The sequence below is a fragment of the Haliaeetus albicilla genome, chromosome 9 (genome assembly GCF_947461875.1).
Source record: "Haliaeetus albicilla chromosome 9, bHalAlb1.1, whole genome shotgun sequence".
Classification (NCBI taxonomy): domain Eukaryota; kingdom Metazoa; phylum Chordata; class Aves; order Accipitriformes; family Accipitridae; genus Haliaeetus; species Haliaeetus albicilla.
In genome coordinates, this window is record NC_091491.1 from 14,448,733 (window position 1) to 14,467,216 (window position 18,484).

At 51.7% G+C, this 18,484-nt stretch overlaps 2 protein-coding genes across 3 annotated transcripts; both read left to right on the forward strand.

Annotated features, from left to right (window-relative positions):
• The first annotated feature begins 5,637 nt into the window (after positions 1-5,637).
• GAL3ST2 (galactose-3-O-sulfotransferase 2) lies at positions 5,638-12,545 on the forward strand. The gene is given in 6 exon segments (XM_009917514.2): positions 5,638-5,695; positions 6,051-6,106; positions 6,109-6,140; positions 10,495-10,581; positions 11,014-11,293; positions 11,385-12,545. Coding segments are annotated over 6 exon segments (1,368 nt in total). The 3' UTR covers positions 12,240-12,545.
• A 120-nt stretch (positions 12,546-12,665) lies between these two features.
• Positions 12,666-18,312, forward strand: NEU4 (neuraminidase 4). Of its 2 annotated transcripts, XM_069791743.1 has the most exons (4): positions 12,666-14,429; positions 15,264-15,469; positions 15,663-15,918; positions 16,327-18,308. In XM_069791743.1, the coding sequence occupies exons 2-4, from the start codon at positions 15,269-15,271 to the stop codon at positions 17,376-17,378; spliced, it is 1,509 nt and encodes a 502-aa protein (XP_069647844.1). In that variant the 5' UTR covers positions 12,666-14,429; positions 15,264-15,268; the 3' UTR covers positions 17,379-18,308. The 2 variants fall into 2 exon arrangements, with proteins under 2 accessions (XP_069647844.1, XP_069647845.1); XM_069791744.1 differs by lacking the exon at positions 15,264-15,469 and having other exon boundaries at positions 16,327-18,312.
• The last annotated feature ends 172 nt before the right edge of the window (positions 18,313-18,484 follow it).

Consider the following 18,484-nt stretch of genomic DNA (forward strand, 5'->3'; position numbering starts at 1 on the left):
TCCCAAGACATCTGCCTGGGTTAGCCTTTAGGCATGCCATTATTTCCTGCTTCCTTGTCTTCCAGTCTGACCTTGACAGCAAGTCCTGATTTGCTATCGCAGAGGGCAAGAGCCATTATCTTAATGATTTACAGCAATATGTAAAATCTGTATCCCTCCAACCTGCAAACTAGATTAGGCTGGGTGGTGATAATGACAGTGATGTTAAAATCACCCAGAGTTTTCTCTGCGCTGTGCATGTGGTGCATTAAGGCAAAAGAGATTTCTGTGCATAGCAGTACTAACTTATTTTCCTGAGGTGCCCCCTTACCCTGACAGAGATGGTTAGGAGGCTCCCTGGCCAGTGGGCAGACTGGTGCCTGCATCCAGCGCCCTGCTCGAGTTGGTGAGGCTACAGAACAGTTCAGGCAGCTGTTTCCCAAAAGCAGCTCAGAAGATGTGGCAATAGTCAGGAAAATAAAAGAGTAGGAAAATAAAATCAGCCTTTCTGGCATTCAGGAGGATCCCTGATTGCAAAAGATGCATTAAAAAAGTAGGCTAGGCTTACTCGAGCAGGAGGGTGAGAGAAAGAAGATGGTGGTGTAGGAAAGTATCAGAATTCAGCGCAAGACCTAATGAAGAGGAGGGTGATATTATTTTTAAAGCAGGCTGATTTTACTCATGTTCATTCTCTCATAACTTTTGCATGCCCTCTCACAAGTATGCGTCACCTGTGCTACGTGTCCATATGGTCTGGCCAGGGACACTTGTGGGAGGATAAGGGATGTTTGGACATGTCTTTTATACTTTTGACTGAGGATCTTGCTTGACCCTCCACAAATCCCAGGCACTCTCTGTTTCCTCAGTTTGCATATTTTTTTAGTAAAGATTTTAGTAAGGCTTTTGATACTGTCCCTCACAGCTTCCTTCTGGACAAGTTGTCCAACTGTGAGATGAGTGAGGTCACAGTGAGCTGGGTGAAGAACTGGCTGAAGGGCAGAGCTCAAAGGCTTGTAGTGAATGGGGCTACGTCTGGCTGGTGACTGGTGACCAGTGGTGTTCCTCAGGGCTCAGTCCTAGGGCCAGCGCTGTTCAATAATTTTATCAGTGATCTCGATGCAGGAGTTGAATGTACCATTAGCAATTTTGCTGACGATACTAAGCTGGGAATGCTATTGACTCTCTGAAGGGACAAGAGGCCATGCAGAGGGATCTAGATAGATTGGAGCATGAAACACGTCCAAGTGCTGGATTCTGTATCTGGGACAGAGTAATGCCAGGCACAAGTACAAATTGGGCGAGGAGTGGCTGTAGAGCAGCCCTGCAGAAAGAAATCTGGGGGTGCTGGTTGGCAGTAGGCTCAACAGGAGCCAGGAGTGTGTGCCCTTGCAGCCAAGGGGGCAAACCCCATCCTGGGGTGCATCAAACACAGCATGACCAGCCGGTCAAGAGAGGGGATTGTCCTGCTGTGTTCGGTGTTGGTGCGGCCTCACCTCGAGTACTGTGTGCAGTTCTGGGCCCCTCCATTTAAGAAGGATGTGAAGGTACTGGACATTCATGTCCAGAGGAGGGCAACCAAGCTGGTGGCAGGGCTGGAAGGAATGTCCTATGAGGAGTGGCTAAGGACACTGGGTTTGTGTGGTTTGGAGAATAGGAGGCTGAGGGGGGACCTCATTGCTCTCTGCAGCTTCCTGAGGAGGGGAAGTGGAGAGGGAGGTGCTGAGATCTTCTCCCAGGGATCCAGGGACAGGACACCCAGGAATGGTTCAAAGCTGCACCAGGGGAGGTTCAGACTGGACATTTGGAAACATTTTGTTACCCAGAGGGTGGTCAAACACTGGAACAGGCTTCATGGAGAGGTGGTTGATGCCCCAAACCTGTCAGTGTTTAAGAGGCATTTGGACAATGCCCCTAATAATATGCTTTAATTTTTGGTCAGCCCTGAAGTGGACGGCTCATCAGTTGGACTAAATGATCGTTGTAGGTCCCTTCCAGCTGGGCTATTCTCAGATGGGTTGTTGGTTTGTTGGGGTTTTTTGGCTACAGTCTGTCTCATGTTTTGAGAAGACAGGAGAGATTGTCATTTACAGTTTGGTGTACAAAACCACATTGTCACCCTTCTGGTATCAGTGGGCAGGCCAAGCCATCTGCTAGTGAGTCATCTGGTCTACTCATTGTTTGCTAGTCACATCCATGTTTACCAATACATGTCACTCTGTTAACACAAGCTTTGCTGTATCCAAATGAAGCAGGGGATTGGAAGAATTTGCCAAAGGTGAATCGAGTCACTAACCTGACCACCCTCTACAACAAAATAGCATTTTCTGCTGACATGGGGAGAGCAGAGAATGTTGTTTGCCTGGATGTTGGCAAAGCGTTCAACACGGTTTCCCACAGTCTTCTCCTGGGCAAGCTGGCAAGGTGCAGACAAGATGGGTGGTCTGCAAGATGGGTAGGAAATTGGCTCACAGGCTGTGCTCAGAGGGTGGTGATGGGTGGTTTTTACACAGGTCTGCTGGTTTGGGAGGCTTCACCAGACTCTGTGAGTCTAGGAAATGTGGTTGTGTTACCCAATAGCTGTCGTCTCTATTAGCTGCTTTTCAGTGATTTCTGCTCTTCCACAGTGCAGTGAAATAGATGTTCCATCCAGAGCCTTTTTCTTGGAAGAAAATCATCCTACAGAGTCTTTTTTCTTCTGTTTTTAACCAGAACACTGTCTCTACAACGCTGCAAGCTGTTGAATTGCATTGAGGATGATGGCTTACGCTCAGTGCTGTGTTGCAACACCCTTCACGATACAATTCTAGGGTCACAACTGTCTTAACTTGGCTGCACAGATGCTTTTAACAGAAATACCTCCATATGTTACACAATCTGCAGTGCCAATATCTAGGACCTGGCCTCTGGTCTCTTCCCTCCCACTCCCTCTTTCTTTCTGCTATCAGTGTCCTCCCCACCTCTCCCTTCATTCCTCAGGACTGCTCAGAGAGGAGCTGATCTTCTGGGGTTAAGCAGAGTGAACAATGCTGTCATTAGCAAAGAGAAGACAATGTGAAACGCAGTCAGCCTGTGATGCTTGTATATCAGGTGATGCAAAAATATGGAAAGTCCATGATGTTGTTAGAGAAGAAATTTACAGGATTTGCTTTCTGCCAAGTTAAGCCGATGCAGCTCGTTCTTTCCGGATCAGGCTGTTTATATTCTCTGCCTTTTTCCTATGCCATTCTTTCTCTTTTTTTTCCCCCAAACCACTGACCATAATTGTTTAAAATACAGGCTTTACATGTGAATGGTTCTTTTTGGGAAGCAGAACTTTCCATACTGCTGCTTTTCAGCTACATATGGAGAGAGTGCTAGGGAGGCAGTCAGGGCTGACTGACAACCTAGTGCTGTGGCCAGGGAAATTCTGGCACAGCTACATTCGGCTGTCTGCTTTACACATGAAGATCCTTAAGCTCAATGTAAGTTTACCATTTTAGCTAAACAATAGAGCAATTATCCTGAGGGAATAGAAGGGAGGAGTTATTGTAGGGTTGTTTTATAGTATCTTTCCTAGACCTGAAACACAAGTATTATCCTTCTCTTCCACGTTCTCAATGCTGCTTTCAGATATTGGTTCACTGTTGTATATAGGAGGGAGAGACAGGGTGGGTACATGTATGTGCATGGGTGGTATTTTTATAAAGAATCATTGTGGTAGGAATTTCTTGTCCAAAATTCTATTTTTTGTGGGACAGACTTAAATATTAGAATGATGTGGATGCTCAACACTTTGAAGCAGTGGTCTTCTGGCACAGTGAGGAAGCACTTGACTTTCTCTACTGGTTTTGGCTGGGATAGAGTTAATTTTCTTCATAGTAGCTGGTATGGTGCTAGGTTTTGGGTCTGTGACCAGTGTTGATAGCACAGGGATGTTGTAGCTGTTGCTGAGCAGTGCTTGCACAGCGTCAAGGTCTTTTCTGCTTCTCACCCTGCCCCACCAGTGAGCAGGCTAGGGTTGTGCAAGAAGCTGGGAGGGGAGGCAGCTGGGAAAGCTGACCCCAACTAACCCAAGGGATATCCCACACCATGTGACATTGTGCTTGGCAATAAAAGCTGAGGGAAGAAGGAGGAAGAGGGGCATTCAGAGTTATGGCGTCTGTCTTCCCAAGTCACTGTTACGCTCCACCAGCCCTGCTTTCCCAGGGATGGCTGAACACCTGCCTGCAATGGGAAGTAGTGAATGAATTCCTTTTGCTTTGCTTGCGTGCGCGGCTTTTGCTTTACCTGTTAAACTGCCTTTGTCTCAACCTGTGAATTTTTGCACTTTTACCCTTCCAATTCTCCTCCCTATCCTGCTATGGGGGTGTGAGCGAGCGGCTGCGTGGGGCCAAGCTGCCCAGGGGGGCTGACCCACAACACTCTCCCCTAAGCAAGCAGGCACATGAAGCAGAGGCAGTGTGGAGGTATTAATTCAGCATGCTGCCCCAGCTAACTAATTCTGCATCAGCTGGCTTTCCTTCACTGCTTCCAGCCTCAGAGCAGCCCGTCCCCACGTGAAGCCATGTATTTCTGCACGGCACCATGTTTTTCTGCGTAACCAAACCTGATGATAGGTGTACAACACCCCGGGAGAGAGCAATGAATCAATTGTAAAAGTGTAAAAAATGGACTTTTGTGATTTCTGAGCTCTACCAGCTTCTGAGCAAGAAATCGCACAGCTGACGTGTATAATGTAACAGGAGAAGGAAGTCTATTAAATGTGACCCCCCTGCCAGCAGCAGCTGACACTGTGCCAAGAGTAACCCTAGAAATTCTTCATAAAATAGCATGTTGGCTCACGTTCTACCAAGAAACTCAAGGAAAGCAACTCTATACCTTGCTAATCTCTGAATCTTGATAAGCACTGGAGTTGGGGCTGGCCTGAGGAAGTTGTGATTTAAAAAGAAATGCTGTATATTTGGGCGCTTTGAAGACTTAGCAACATAGGTGAAGGATACCAGAATGCTGAGGACTTGCCTCTTGATGTAGCAGGTTGCGCCACCAGTGTGCAAGGTTTGGAAAGGTGGCACCATGGGTGGGGAGGGAAAGGGGACCACATCAGGAGGTGCATGGGAAGCGGTGTGGCCGTAAGAGACCAAAGCAACAGCTTAATCCCCTATTCCAGGCTGGGAGATGGGGGTAAACTTTTTGTTGCCCAAATGAGGAGAGCATTGACTTCATCCCTGCTGTGGGGAGCAGGGGAGATCACCCCACCTCCAGACCTGCAGGACACATCCTGCTCTCCCGGGGCAATTTGCAACCATCAAACCCAGTTTGTGAAGTGCTGGCATGTGGGGGCCTTGGTGGAACCTCAAATTCCTGTGTAATGCAAGTTGTTAATAACACCAGAAAGTCATTTTGTAGACAAACCATAAAATAACACCCATTGAGAGCAGGAGCTCGCTCTCCCAAGGCCAAGATACAGCAAAGTCTCTAAGCTCTTAACCTCCAGCTACAACAATTGCATTTTTACCGGGAATTTGAAGTCTAAATGTTTTAAAGGGAATTTCCAATAGGTAAACGCTGTTCCGGTTTTGCTGTTGTCCCTAACTTCCTGTTGCCAAATGTGTCTGGCAGAGAATTCTAGTCCTAAATCACCGAGCAAGAAGTGGAGGAAAGGCACAGCAGGCACCGACCATGGCACCAAGCAGCGTGGCGGTGGGCAGGGAAGGGACGCCGAGCAAGCGATGTGACGGTGGGCAGGGTGACGAAGGGGCCGACAATGCCCTCCCTCAGCCCCTCGCCACCCTGCCTGGATCCTGCCCTGAGCCCCGCACACCTCCCTCCTGCAGCCAGGAGAGAAGGGGGTTCCCACTAAGGGGTCCCTGCTAAACCCTTACTTCCCTGCAAAACTATTGTAAACTCCGTCTCCTGAGGCAGCTCTTTGTACCTGTGTTAATGTCATGCTTTTCATGGCTTATTAATTAACTTCCACCCGCCTCTGGGAACACCTAGCCACTCCCTTTGTCCTCACCTATCCCAGCCATTTATAGCAGCGATGGGATATTAGAAATAGAGATGCGTACACTGAGAGCCGGAGGAGCCCGTAGACGAAAGGAGTACTGGAGTCGATTTGCAAAGGAGATATTTTCTAGCTCGCAGCAGTGAGGCACCGTGAAAAGCCCTGGGTGCACTTCAAGGTAAGGGGAGAGGGAGGTGAATGCTATGGGTGCAGAATTAAGACGTGGTTTGTAGAAACGTCTGGTTCAATTAATCCCTGTAAGTTGTTAATAGCCTATGGAGTTAGTTACAGTTTGCTCCAGGGTAGAGATTAATTTTGCCGTGAATGTTTCTTTCCTGTATTCCAGGTCTTTTAATTTGAAAGAACCTTGTTAGGTTGACACGGAGGTGTGTTATTTTCAGCTTAAGCCAAATGAACGAGAAGGTTATCCCAAGCCTTAAAGCATCCATAGCAGCACCCCAAAGTGTGACCTGAGAGATAGTTTTCCATGTTTTCTTCCTGGCTGGGAGATGGCACAGCACAGTCAGAAAGGCAAGTCGAACCTCCGGTGCCAGCCCTGCTGATACCTTTGCAAGATTTTTGGTTTCTGAGAAGAATTTTGTGTCTTAGCAATCAGCTCCCAAGTGCTTCCTCAAAGGGCTCCCAGGCTGGTTGCATGTCTTGCGTGACTTTCGTGCGATGTTCGAATAGTGGCTTTCTCTCTTGAACTTTGCAAAAGACTATATTAATGGGGCAAAAAAGTAGATGGGGACTCTGACCATACCCTGCAGCTCTCAGCTATGTCAGGCTTCATGTGCAGCAGGTGAAATGCTTCCTTTGCTGTGGTGTGCGGAAGGAAGAAATTGCTGCAGCCATGATCCTGTGCGTCATGCCCTCCACGCTCCCGTTGATACTCCAGGTGGTTACGAAATCCCTCTGCTTATGGCTGTAACTGTTTGTTTAAAAGATCAGCACTGTCTTCTGTAACGCCAGGTACTCGCCCCGTTCACCTTCAGCCCGTGCGTGTGAGACAGTCAACAGCAAAATAGCTCTTGGATGAGTGGGACTTGTCTTTCTTGAAGGGATTAAAGGATGGGCGATATTTTAGCCAACATTGAATATGGCATCTGTTGGCCCAAGACATACAGGTTTAGGAGTGGCTTGGTCAGAGACTTGCAGTCTTGTGTGTGTGTGACACTAAGGGAACAGTCTTTAAGAGTGGTGCTGGCTCTCACAGAGGTGAGCCAGGGCGGTGGCTGCAGAATGGATGGTGAAACCCCATGTGCAGGTTTGCAGGACATGCTGAAGCCAGTGACAGCCCCTGCGAGTGCTGCTGCTGGTGGCCAAGCCCGGGGGGCAATAGGGACAGGACCCTCCCCCCCCAGTGATCAGGCACGGAACTCGGCTGCATGAGTGCACTGACCAGCACCCTGTGTACCTGCAACCCCCTTCTCTTGTCTCCCCCTTGGTCTCCGTTTTCCTGCCCTCCTCCCTGGGGATCACTTCGATCCCTGCCCTTGGCCCTTCCCCTGAATGCTTCGGTCACTCCCCTTTGCTGGGTTGAGGTGCAGCGGGGTGAAGGTGGCTGCAGACCCCTCCCTGTCCCTGCTCCCCGCTTGCTCCCTGAGCTGGAAAGCAGATCATTTTCCACCCATACATCCCCAGGCAGGGGAACAAACACCGTGCCACAGAGTAGCGTTGTTCAGCACCCCTGGGACAAGAAGCCTATCGTTTCTGCATGGGGACTGACACCACCATGGCCCACATGCTGAAGAAATTGGTCACTCTTGCTCCTTAAAACTGGCCGTTCCAGGAAACTGCCCTGGTTTTGGCAAGCCCGACAGGCTGGGCGGCCACCACTCGCAGCAACAGCGTGGATGTCACTTGGCTGCAGGTTGCCGTTGTCCTCAGGACAGTGCCACGAAGACCGGGGTTTGCTCTACACGGGCCCTTGGGGCTCGCTGGTGGCACACTTGTGCCCAGAACTTGCCCACGGGGCACGTTTGGCACTGCAGTACCAGTCCCTTATGCTGCACCAGCAACACTTTGAGGCTTTATGTGCCTAGATAATCCAGATTGTTATCCCTCCCTGTGTCTCCAGGTGTAAAAGCCAGCTGTTGTTTGCAGCTTTCGAAGCACATCCAGACAAAAATGGGTCTGCTGGGAGCATCCAGTTACACTGGAGATCGGCTCGGTGTGCTGCATGTGTTTGAAGATTTGGGGGCAGGATGGCACTATGTAATCTCTTATTAAACAACTATTAAAATATGGTGGGATGCCTTGAGATGATAAGATGTAGAGGTCTGCAGAGCCTGTCTTCTTGCAGTAGAAGGGACTGGTAATCATACTGGAGCGTGTTGTGACCCTGATCTGTCTTCAGGATTGTTTTAGGTGTCTGCTGATTTATTTGCCCCATAAAACATTGATCTGAGTTGCCATTTTGGGGACACCACCCAAACAAATGCGTGGACCATTATTGCACATGTTGAGCTCTACAGAAAGGGTGCAGAAGAAGGATGTCACTGGACCAGCTTATGAAAGACCTCCAGGCAGGCAGGGTGACATGTTTTGGAAAACCATCACGCCATTGTCAGCTTCCATTTAAATGAAAGACCAAGAAAATAGACAGGGGCTGCATTTGACAGCTATGAGTCTGCTTGCTGCCTGTGGGCCCCTCTGCATTTCTTATCCTGTCTGATCTCTACTTACATATGTAGAGTGATCAAAGGAAAAGGGATTTTCTCACCCCTGTCCCCCTAACAGGCCTGGGACAAAAAGTTAGGAAATACTGATGACAGGCTGCCTGTAGCTATGACTTGAAACTCTTCATGGAGAAGCTGTGCTGCAAATTCTTATCGGAGATTGGTACCAGCTGTGGCTGAGGGTCTTCCCTGGCTTTGGAAGGGCTCTTCTGCCTGGGGATTTCCCACTTTGCCTGGGGTGCTGTTGGACAAGGAAAGCACTCTGGTGCAAAGCAAAGCTTGAAGCAAAAGTGGTTTCAGGCAGGTTTGTGTGGCAGGCAAAGTCAAACGCTTTTCTGCAGTGCCATCACAGTGTTGCGACATCACTGCCTGTCTCCACTCTTCCACTGTGTTTACATTTGGTTTGTGGCTTCCCAATCACAGCTGGCTACAATGGCTGTAGCCATGTGCAGCACTTCATGTTCTGTTGGACCTTGCTCTCATCCCCTCTCCAGTTTTCCATGGCCAGACCCAGGCTGTCACAGCCTGGCTTGTCGTACTGTGCCCAGTCAGTGGGATGTTGTAGACCATGCCAGATAAAGCTGGTGGTTGCACTCTTGGAAGGCCAACTGGAAGGAGCAATTCAGCGTCTTTCACATGGTACAAGCTAGAGGCTATGAAAGCCACCATCCTGTGCAGCAGCACCATGTGTGAGGACCCCTTGGCCAGGAAGACAGTAGAAAACACCACCAGGTCCAGCCAACAGTGAGCCATTTGCCCCCATCAATTCTCAGACTGGGCAGGCTTGGAGCCTTCCTTGCTGGCTTGGGAGAGTGGGAACCACAAGTGTGACCATCCCGTGCTGTAAATAGGACTATATCTTCTCAAAACAACTTAAAGCCCAAGCCAGATCTGCTGCATTTTGGAAATGGCAGCTGAAAACATGGAATTCACACTGAGTTAAAAAAGCTTTTAGCATCGGGGAAGTCAGATCAAGCTTAGTGATGAAAAGTTCCTTTTTGGCGGGCATCAAGCCTTCAAAAGATCCTGTACGTGTGTCAGCTAGAATGCACTGGCAATGATACATGGTGGTTGCCTAATTAGTGCTGGAAAAGACCCCTCATCATTATCCAGACAAAGCACAGATAGATGAGGTGCTTGGTCCAAAGGGCTGCCTCTGAGCTCAGCGGTTTAAAGTCTGGCCAAGGTGAAAAGACAGGATGAAAGGGAGACCTGGAGGAGGCTGAGCATGGGAGCTGGGCTGGCAGGAGGAGCTGTTGCAGCAGGAAAGCAGTCCTCTTGTTTGAAAGCAAGGTATAATTAGTCCGCTACAGTTGCTGTTGGGTTATTAATTGGTTTTCTGTATTGAAAAATCTCAGTTATATTGAAAAAAATTCAGTTTAGTGGTTCTTTGAGATCCCCATCTTCTGCAGTGATGTGTTTACAGGAGCCGCTCAGATTTCTTACGAAGGAAATCCTTATACCCCTACAAAGGGCTCATTTTCTAGTGAATAAACTAGAAGCTTGAATAGTGAATAAGCTCTAAAGCCCCAGAAAACCAAAAGAAAGGAAAATAAAAGGCAGCAGAGTGGGAGGCTGTTGGAAGAGCTTAGGCTCTGCCTGAAGTAGGCTGTGTCTTGCCAAAGGCCAAAATTAGGGGAACGGTAGTGCAAGTGCAATTTCTCACTGTCCTGCCTCTAATGCCAGAGCTGCTGACACAGCTCGGGGAGCCAAAAGTGGCTGGCACCACGAAGACATACAATTGTGCTCCTGGTGATAAAAACTCCCCCGGTCAATATGCAAAGTTTGGTGGTTCGCACTCGGGGAAGGATTTTCAGATAAAAATCCACTGAAACTCTTCTTTGTTTCCAGGCACATCAAATGTTTCATCATTGTCTGCCTTTGCCTGGGACTCATCTTCCTGTCGAGATTCTTCCGTATGAAGAATAAAAATTACATGTAAGTGAAGCAGAAGCAAGGTTGCATGACTTTGCCCAGGACAGCAAGGATCTGACCTGTGATGCTCTCAATTTAAGTCTCATGAGGTTTAGGCTAATACTGGAAGGGCGGCAGCCCAAAGTTAGGTCCTAGATCCACATTTGGGCAGGTAAGGGACCAAATTAGCCAAAGTGCAGCTCTCTGGGGCAAAATCAGCTGTATGGAAAAAGAAAAGAGGATTGAGCTGAAGCCTTTGGGTAAGTGAGGACCTGGAGAAGCAGAAAACTGTTCAACATGTATGCCTGAGGGATGGGGCTTGTTTGGGTTGGTGCCTTGCACCGGCTGCAGGTGTGGTATCAGAAGGAGAACCTGCTCAGGTTTGGCTTTGCCAGGTCTCAGAAATGGGATACGGCACTGGAGAGGCTCTTTCTCCCATCTGTTGCCTTCCTGCAGAATCTCGAAGAGCCACAAGGAGCTGCTGATACCTTACAAGCCTTGCCATGTCAAGACTAATGTCATGTTCCTCAAGACCCACAAGACAGCCAGCAGCACCGTCCTGAACATCATGTTCAGGTTTGCGGAGAGGTACAACCTCACCGTCGCCCTCCCAGCTGACCAGCTCGTCCACCTGGGCTACCCAAAGACCTTCCTGGCCCACTTTGTGGAGGAATTTGAAGCCATAGGACAAAACTACAACATCATGTGTAACCACCTGCGGTTTAACCCCTCAGAGGTAAGAAAGAGCCACAACACCTGCAGAGAAACCTGGTTGAACAAGCAGTGCCTCTGGACTAACAGCCTGTCTTCTTCCTCCCCGTAAACAGGTGAAAAAGGTGATGGCAGCAAACACCTTCTACTTCTCCATCCTGAGGAACCCCATTCGTCTGCTGGAGTCTTCCTATGTCTACTACAAGGACACTGTCCCTGCCTTCAGGATCTCCAAGGATGTGAACGAGTTCCTGGCGTCACCCATGAAGTATTACCATCTGGCAGATTACAAGAAAAACATGTATGCCAGGAATATCATGTGGTTTGACTTTGGCTATGATAACAATGCAGAGGACAACAAAAAGTACATCCAGGCAGTCTTGAAGGAGATTGAACAGAACTTCCATCTGATCTTGATATCAGACTACTTTGATGAGTCCATGATCTTCTTGAAGCACACTTTGTGCTGGGATCTGGATGACGTGATTTACTTTAAGCTCAATTCCAGAAGCCAGGACACTGTCCAGACCTTGACTCCAAAAAGCGAGGAGCGGATAAAAGTGTGGTGCTCACTGGACTGGAAGCTCTACCTGCACTTCAACCAGAGCTTCTGGAGGAGAATTGAGGAGACCATAGGACTCAAGGAGCTGGAGAAGGAGGTAAATCGCCTGCGAACGAGACAGAAGGAGCTCATGGACACCTGTCTCTCGGACCAGGAGGCAGTGGGGAAGGATGACATCAAGAACAAAGCTTTCCTGCCTTTCCAGTCAGGGGATGCAAATATCCTTGGGTACAACCTCAAACAAGACTTAGACAACATGACTCTGAGAACCTGCCAGAAAATGGTTATGCCAGAGCTCCAGTACACATCCTATCTTTACACTGTTCAACACCCGCACAAGAAGAGGAAGATCTTGCCCTTGCCGTTGACCAAATTCCAGGAGAAGACGCAGCTCCCAACTCCCAACTAGGGCATGCGACAACCCACTGTGGTTTCCCACCGCTTTGCATCACCCCATGTTTGGCACGTGACTGGCCCACAGGACTCTCGTGCATGAGGGGGAGGCAGGGGGGGAGTTTGTTCTGGACCACCAAGCTGGTGGTGGGTCCCTTTTTGGGGACCTTGAGCCAAAGGCTCTGCATGGGCCGGATCCTACGTGATCCCTTCTCCCCGTTCCTAGGGAGGGGGACAGCCTTCTGCTGCTGAGCACTGGGTAGGCTTTCAGCTGGCTTAGATGTTTCTGCCTCTTAATCATTAATCACAGGCTTAATCATTTTGTTTGCATTCGACTTTGTTTAATAGCCATCATTACATCTAGGCTGGTCACAGCTTGCTAGAGCAAGTCCTGACTTTAGGCATTTAGGGGAAAAGGGGGAGGGGGAGAGAAATGAAGGGGAGAGAAATGAGGAGGAGAGCAGGACGAGGGGATGAAGTGCTTGAAGGAGTAGGAGAGATATTGGGTCTCTAGTCCAGCAGCATCCATGCTCAACCACGCGCCTTGTGATGCCACGGCTGCTTTTCAGATGAGTGTCCCAAGCATCATGCCCAAAGCCGGGCACACTGTCTGTCAGCCTTTCCCCACCAACACATGAGACGTCCCTCTCATGTGTCATCAGGTGTGGGGGGCCTCTGCACCACTTGGGACAGCTTGGTGCTCCCCTGGGAGGGCCTGTTTTGTGGTTTCATCCCTCTCTATTGGGTGAGGGTCCCTGGCCCCTGGGCATGGATTGTCCCTTGGGCTCAACATCTCTGAAGCCCTTTATCAGCAGAGACTTTGTTGGCCCCCCCTTGCCATGTTGGCCAAACTCTCCAACACTGATTAGGAGACGGGTGGAGGGAGGCATGGCCGCTGCTCGTTTAGGGCATGACCTTGTTACTGAAGGAGGTAATTAAACCTGCCTGGGATATCTTTGCCCATTAGCCAGCTCCCTGCTGCCATGCTGGTGCTGGGAAGGTTCGGCAGAAGAACGGCAGTGCCAAGCCCAACGGCTTTGGCGTCACCACTGTTAATGATTGCCCATCACCAGTTTCCAATGCACCTGCCATTACCGATGGTGTAATATTTCAAAGCTTAGTCAGCGTCTCCTCCCACTCACACCAGTCAGGGCAGGAGCAGGGACCTGGATGGCGTGACTGGGATGATGCATCCGGGGTCGCTCAGCTTGCAGCTTCGCATTGGGGTGAAGCTAGCTGGGCAGCAGCTCAGCCTGGAAAGCAGGAGAGATGCTGTCGGAGGGAAGTGGAGGGAGAAGCAGATTTGGGATTTTCCTTGGCTATGTTTAAACCCAGCAGGTAGCCAGGGAAGCCAGCTGAGGCAAGGGTTAACCTCCTTGCAATGTAATCCACGCTCCTCCGCAACCCCACGATGTACAACAGAAACAACATGAGATTAACAGCACCTTCACTTTTTTCTGCTTCAGCAACCTTAGCTAAAATTAACCAGGCTTAGGAAGCATTTGTAACTAGCTGAGGCAGAGGAGACAGCAGCTGCACGTGTTCAGCCTGGGCAATCCCTGGGGGCTTTCCCCAGCCAATTCTGCAGCCTGAGCCTGAATTGTCGCCTTGGAGCTTCTGATCCGTGACTTGCCATATGAATTTTGTCAAGCCCCTTTAGCTAAGCTGATGCCAGCAATAGAATATAAGCGTAAAAATAATTTCTTAACAGCTGACCTGTGTCCAGATGGGTGTCCTGGGAAGGCTGGGACCCTCTGGACCACAGCCCACAGGCTGGGGAGCTCACGGCTAGGGTAGACCATGGTGAACATGGGTTGCAGCACCTGGGCAGGGAGGTCAAGCCTCTCCCAGCCTGCGGGAGGAGTGAAACTGAGGCAGGAGATGCAGACACCCCCGTGCCATGGCTCCCCTTGCATTCCCTCCTGGCGGGTTTGAGCAAGGTGGTTTGGCAGTCCCCTGGCTCTGCCTGGGCTGATAATGGTGCCTTTGTGCCGCCCGGCACTGCACGAGTGGCTGCCACTGCTGACTGAGGGATTTTTCCCGGCCACCGCCACTGCGGGAGCCCCGTGACCCATCGGTGGGGGGACCCTGCAAGGGGGGGGATAGCAGCGAAGCAGTGAGGCAACAGGCTCTGCAGAAAGCCAGCAGCTGCAGGAGCTGACATTACCCTGTGGTGGAGGGGACACTCCCAGCTGAACAGGACCCGGTGAGTGCTTTCGCTTCTCTGTGGGGTGTTTGATCAGCAAAAGCTCCTAATTAAAACACAGGTGAAAGTTGCCCTCAGCCACTCCAGCTGCACCCTGGAGTGGGATGCCCATCTCCTCCTGCGGCAATAACCTAGGACATGTAGGGACAAGTAACCTGGGGACAGCTGGCCACGACAGCTGTCCTGCTGTCCCTGAATGAAGGGTGCTCGGGGACCACTTGCCACCCACTGCTGCGGGGACAGCACAGCCGGGGACCCCACGGTTCATGTTGTGCACCCCAGGTTTTCCCTGCAGGGGAGGGGGGAAATGAGGAGCTGGCTGGGTCCACTGTGCTGGAGGTAATAGTACAAAATGCTCCCTGACCCCATGCTCCCAGGTTTTTGGCCGTGTGGGGACAGGCTCTGTCCCCCCAACACTCACTTGATGGTGGGAGCAGGGAACCACAGGTCTCACCCTGCCCTTTGCTGACTGGCCTCGATTTACCAGAAACTGCTTTTGAAGAGCATCTCGAAGACTGATTTGATTTAATTTTATTTCAGGGTAGCCCAGGTCAGCCTCTTTGGTGTTACTCAAAATCCTGTCCCACCTCTGAGGGGTGGTGACTTGCCACCACAGCAGCACACATTCAGCCCCCCTCAACCCCAACCCTGCCTGTAGCAACCTGCCCTCCAGCCCATGCTCCCAGGGTGGGGGGTTCCCCAAACCCAAGCCCACCAAGTTAAACCCCAAACCCCTCCAAGGACAATCCAGCTCGCAATCCCAGCCGTGCCCAGCAGCTGGTCCCCCCTGCCTTCATCAGCCCACCAGGATAAGGCTGCATCTTTCTGCCACAGAAGCCATGGGCTCCCGGCACTTCCCTGCCCGCACCGTCCTCTTTGAGAAGGAGTCCAATGGCGTCACATACCGCGTGCCTGCTCTGCTCTACCTGCCCTGTGTGGCCAAACTGCTGGCTTTCGCTGAGGAGCGACTGAGTGCCGACGATGCCCACGCCAACCTGCTGGTGCTGCGCCGTGGCACGATCTACGGGAGCTATGTGGAGGTGGGACAGGGGGATGCACCTGGGGCTGGGGGGGGGGACACGCTGGGCTGGGGGCACGGGGACAGCGAGGTGATTATCCTCCACTGCTGGGCACAGCCGAGCTCCTGGAGGCACCTGCATGGGGAGGGGAGGCTGGGTCAGGTGAAGCGGGGTGGTCCTCACCCCTCTCCCTCCTCTCCTCCTCCCTGGGCAGTGGGAAGATATGCGCGTGCTGGAGACGGCGACGCTGCAGCACCACCGGTCGATGAACCCCTGCCCGCTCTATGATGAGTTCACTGGCACCCTCTTCCTTTTCTTCATCACTGTGCTGGGCAGGACCCCTGAAGCCTACCAGATCGTCACCGGCCAAAACGTCACCCGCCTCTGCTGTGTCACCAGCGCTGACCAGGGCCTGAGCTGGAGCACAGCCACAGACCTGACGCAGCAGGTCATTGGCGGGGCCATCAAAGGTAGCCCACTGGAGAGGGGCGAGGAGCGGGGGGGGGACAGCCAGCAAGAGGATGACCATGGGTTTTGGCCTCCTGGAGCCACCTGTGGTGTGGCTGGAGTTGGCCTCGGGGTAGGAAGCCCACAAGCATCGAAGAGATGGGGTGGAAGATGACCTCAAGCAGAGGGGAGAGGGGATGGAGGGAGTAGCTGTATCACTTGCAAGGGGTGGGAGAGAAGATGGAGAGGCCCTGTAGCTGTGGGTAGGCCCATGTGAGGACAACCAGGCAGCACTGGGCTCTGCTGCACTCCCACCCCACCGCCTTGCTTGGCTAGGCTGGGGGGGGATGCTCTGGACACCCTTCTACGTTGGGCATGGCAGGTGCACCATGGCGGCCACTCTTTACCCACATCCCATCTCCCCTCCCCAGACTGGGCGACATTTGCACTGGGCCCCGGGCACGGGATCCAGCTGCGGTCCGGCCGGCTGCTGGTGCCTGCCTACAGCTACCACATCGACTGCAAGGAGTGCTTTGGCCAGCTCTGCAAGACCACCCCTCACTCCTTTGCCTTCTACAGTGATGACCATGGCCGGGGCTGGCGCTTTGGGGAGTTCATCCCCAACCTGCAGACAGGTGAGTGCCAGCTGGTCTCGGTGGATGAGGAGGATGGCTCCAACGTCCTCTACTGCAATGCCCGCAGCCCTTTGGGCTTCAGGGTCCAGGCACTCAGCACAGACGACGGGGCTGTCTTCCACGGGGGGCAGCTGGTCCAGCGGCTGGTCGAGCCCCCCCATGGTTGTCATGGCAGCGTCATCGGCTTCCCCGCACCTTTCGTGTACGTCCCCACTGCCCCCTGGGACCCCACGATGCCCCTCCGGGGCTCAGCTCGCCAGCTGCTCCCTGGGATGCTCCAGGGATTTCAGTACCTGCCCACCCAGCAGGCAGCAGGTGATGAGCTGCCCGCTGTGGCCACCAGCAGCCACCACAAGCCAGCCGAGCCTGAGGAGGGCTGTCCTACCCCAGGGCTTCACGGCCATGCCCATGGTATTGCCTCAGTCCGAGGGGACCCTGTGGTGACCCCCAGCCCCACCGCCTTCTTCCAAGCACCAACGTGGGTCCTCTACTCCCACCCCACCAGCTCCATGTCACGGGTCAACATGGGGGTTCACCTGAGCACCTTCCCCAGGGACGTGGAGAGCTGGACCGAGCCGTGGGTCATCTATGAGGGCCCAAGCGCTTACTCAGACCTGGCTTACATGGAGCTGCCCTACAATGAGGCCTCCATCTCTGGTGGCCCAGCCATCGCTTTCGCCTGCCTCTACGAGAATGGAACACGGTCGCCCTATGAGCAGATCTCCTTCAGCATGTTCACGCTATACGATGTGCTCCAGAACATCCCCCTGACAGCCGCTGCTCCCCAGCAGGATGGCGGCCCCACACACCGCAGGAAGCAGAGGCGAAAGAGCTGCCTCGTCTCCTAATGCCCCCCAGGTTGGCTCCCCCCGGTCCTCCAGCACCAGACCCTGGGGCACCAACCCAGAGCCCAGTGCACTGGGATGCTCACAGCCTGGGGTCCTGCCACCGGCCAGCATGGCCACATCACACAGAAGGCATGCGCTACCGTCCCAAAACTGGATTTTTATCTCATTTTTATTGCTATTTTTTAATTACATAGTTGATTAGGCATGGAGGCTTGTGCCACCAGCCCAGCCCCAGGCTCCTTTCAGCGTACATGGGCTGCCCCATGAAATACATAATGGGGGGCAACAGCAGCAAAGCAGGGGAGAAGGCATCTGGGGACACCCTGTGCCACCTGCCTATGCCAGGTGCTGGGCCGGGGGGATGTCATGCTCCAGCTGTGCCATAGCTGGTACTACCACCCTGCTCCGAGGGTTTTCCTTCCATGGTCATAAATATTTATGTTCCTTTTTTAATTGCTCCTTTTTAATGGTGCTGTTTGAGCCAATGCCTCTTTTTCTCAACAGTCTCCCCAAAATCACTGTGCTGGTTTTGGCTGGGGTAGAATTAATTTTCTTCGTAGTACTATATTTTCGATTTGTGCTGAAAACAGTGTTGATGATACAGAGGTGTTTTTGTTACTGCTGAGCAGCGCTTACACAGAGTTAAGGCCTTTTCTGCTCCTCACACTGCCCTACCAGCGAGCAGGCTGGGGGTGCACAAGCAGTTGGAGGGGACACAGCCGGGACAGCTGACCCCAACTGACCCAAGGGATATTCCAGACCATGTGACGTCATGCTCAGCAATAAAACTGGGGGGGGGAGAAAGTTGGCTGGGCGCTGCTGCTCGGGGACTGGCTGGGCATCGGTCAGTTGGTGGTGAGCAATTGTTTTCATTTATATCACTTGTCTTTCTTGGGTTTTATTTCTCTGTCTCTGTTACTTTCCTTTTTTTTTTTTTTTTTTTTCAATTATTAAACTCTTCTTATCTCAACCCATGAGTTTTCTCACTTTTACCCTTCCACTTCTCTTCCCTCCATTCTGCTGGGGAGGAGGGTGAATGAGTGGCTGTGTGGTGCTTAGTTGCCAGCTGGGGTTAAACCTCAACAGTTGCCCAGTTACTGTTTAAT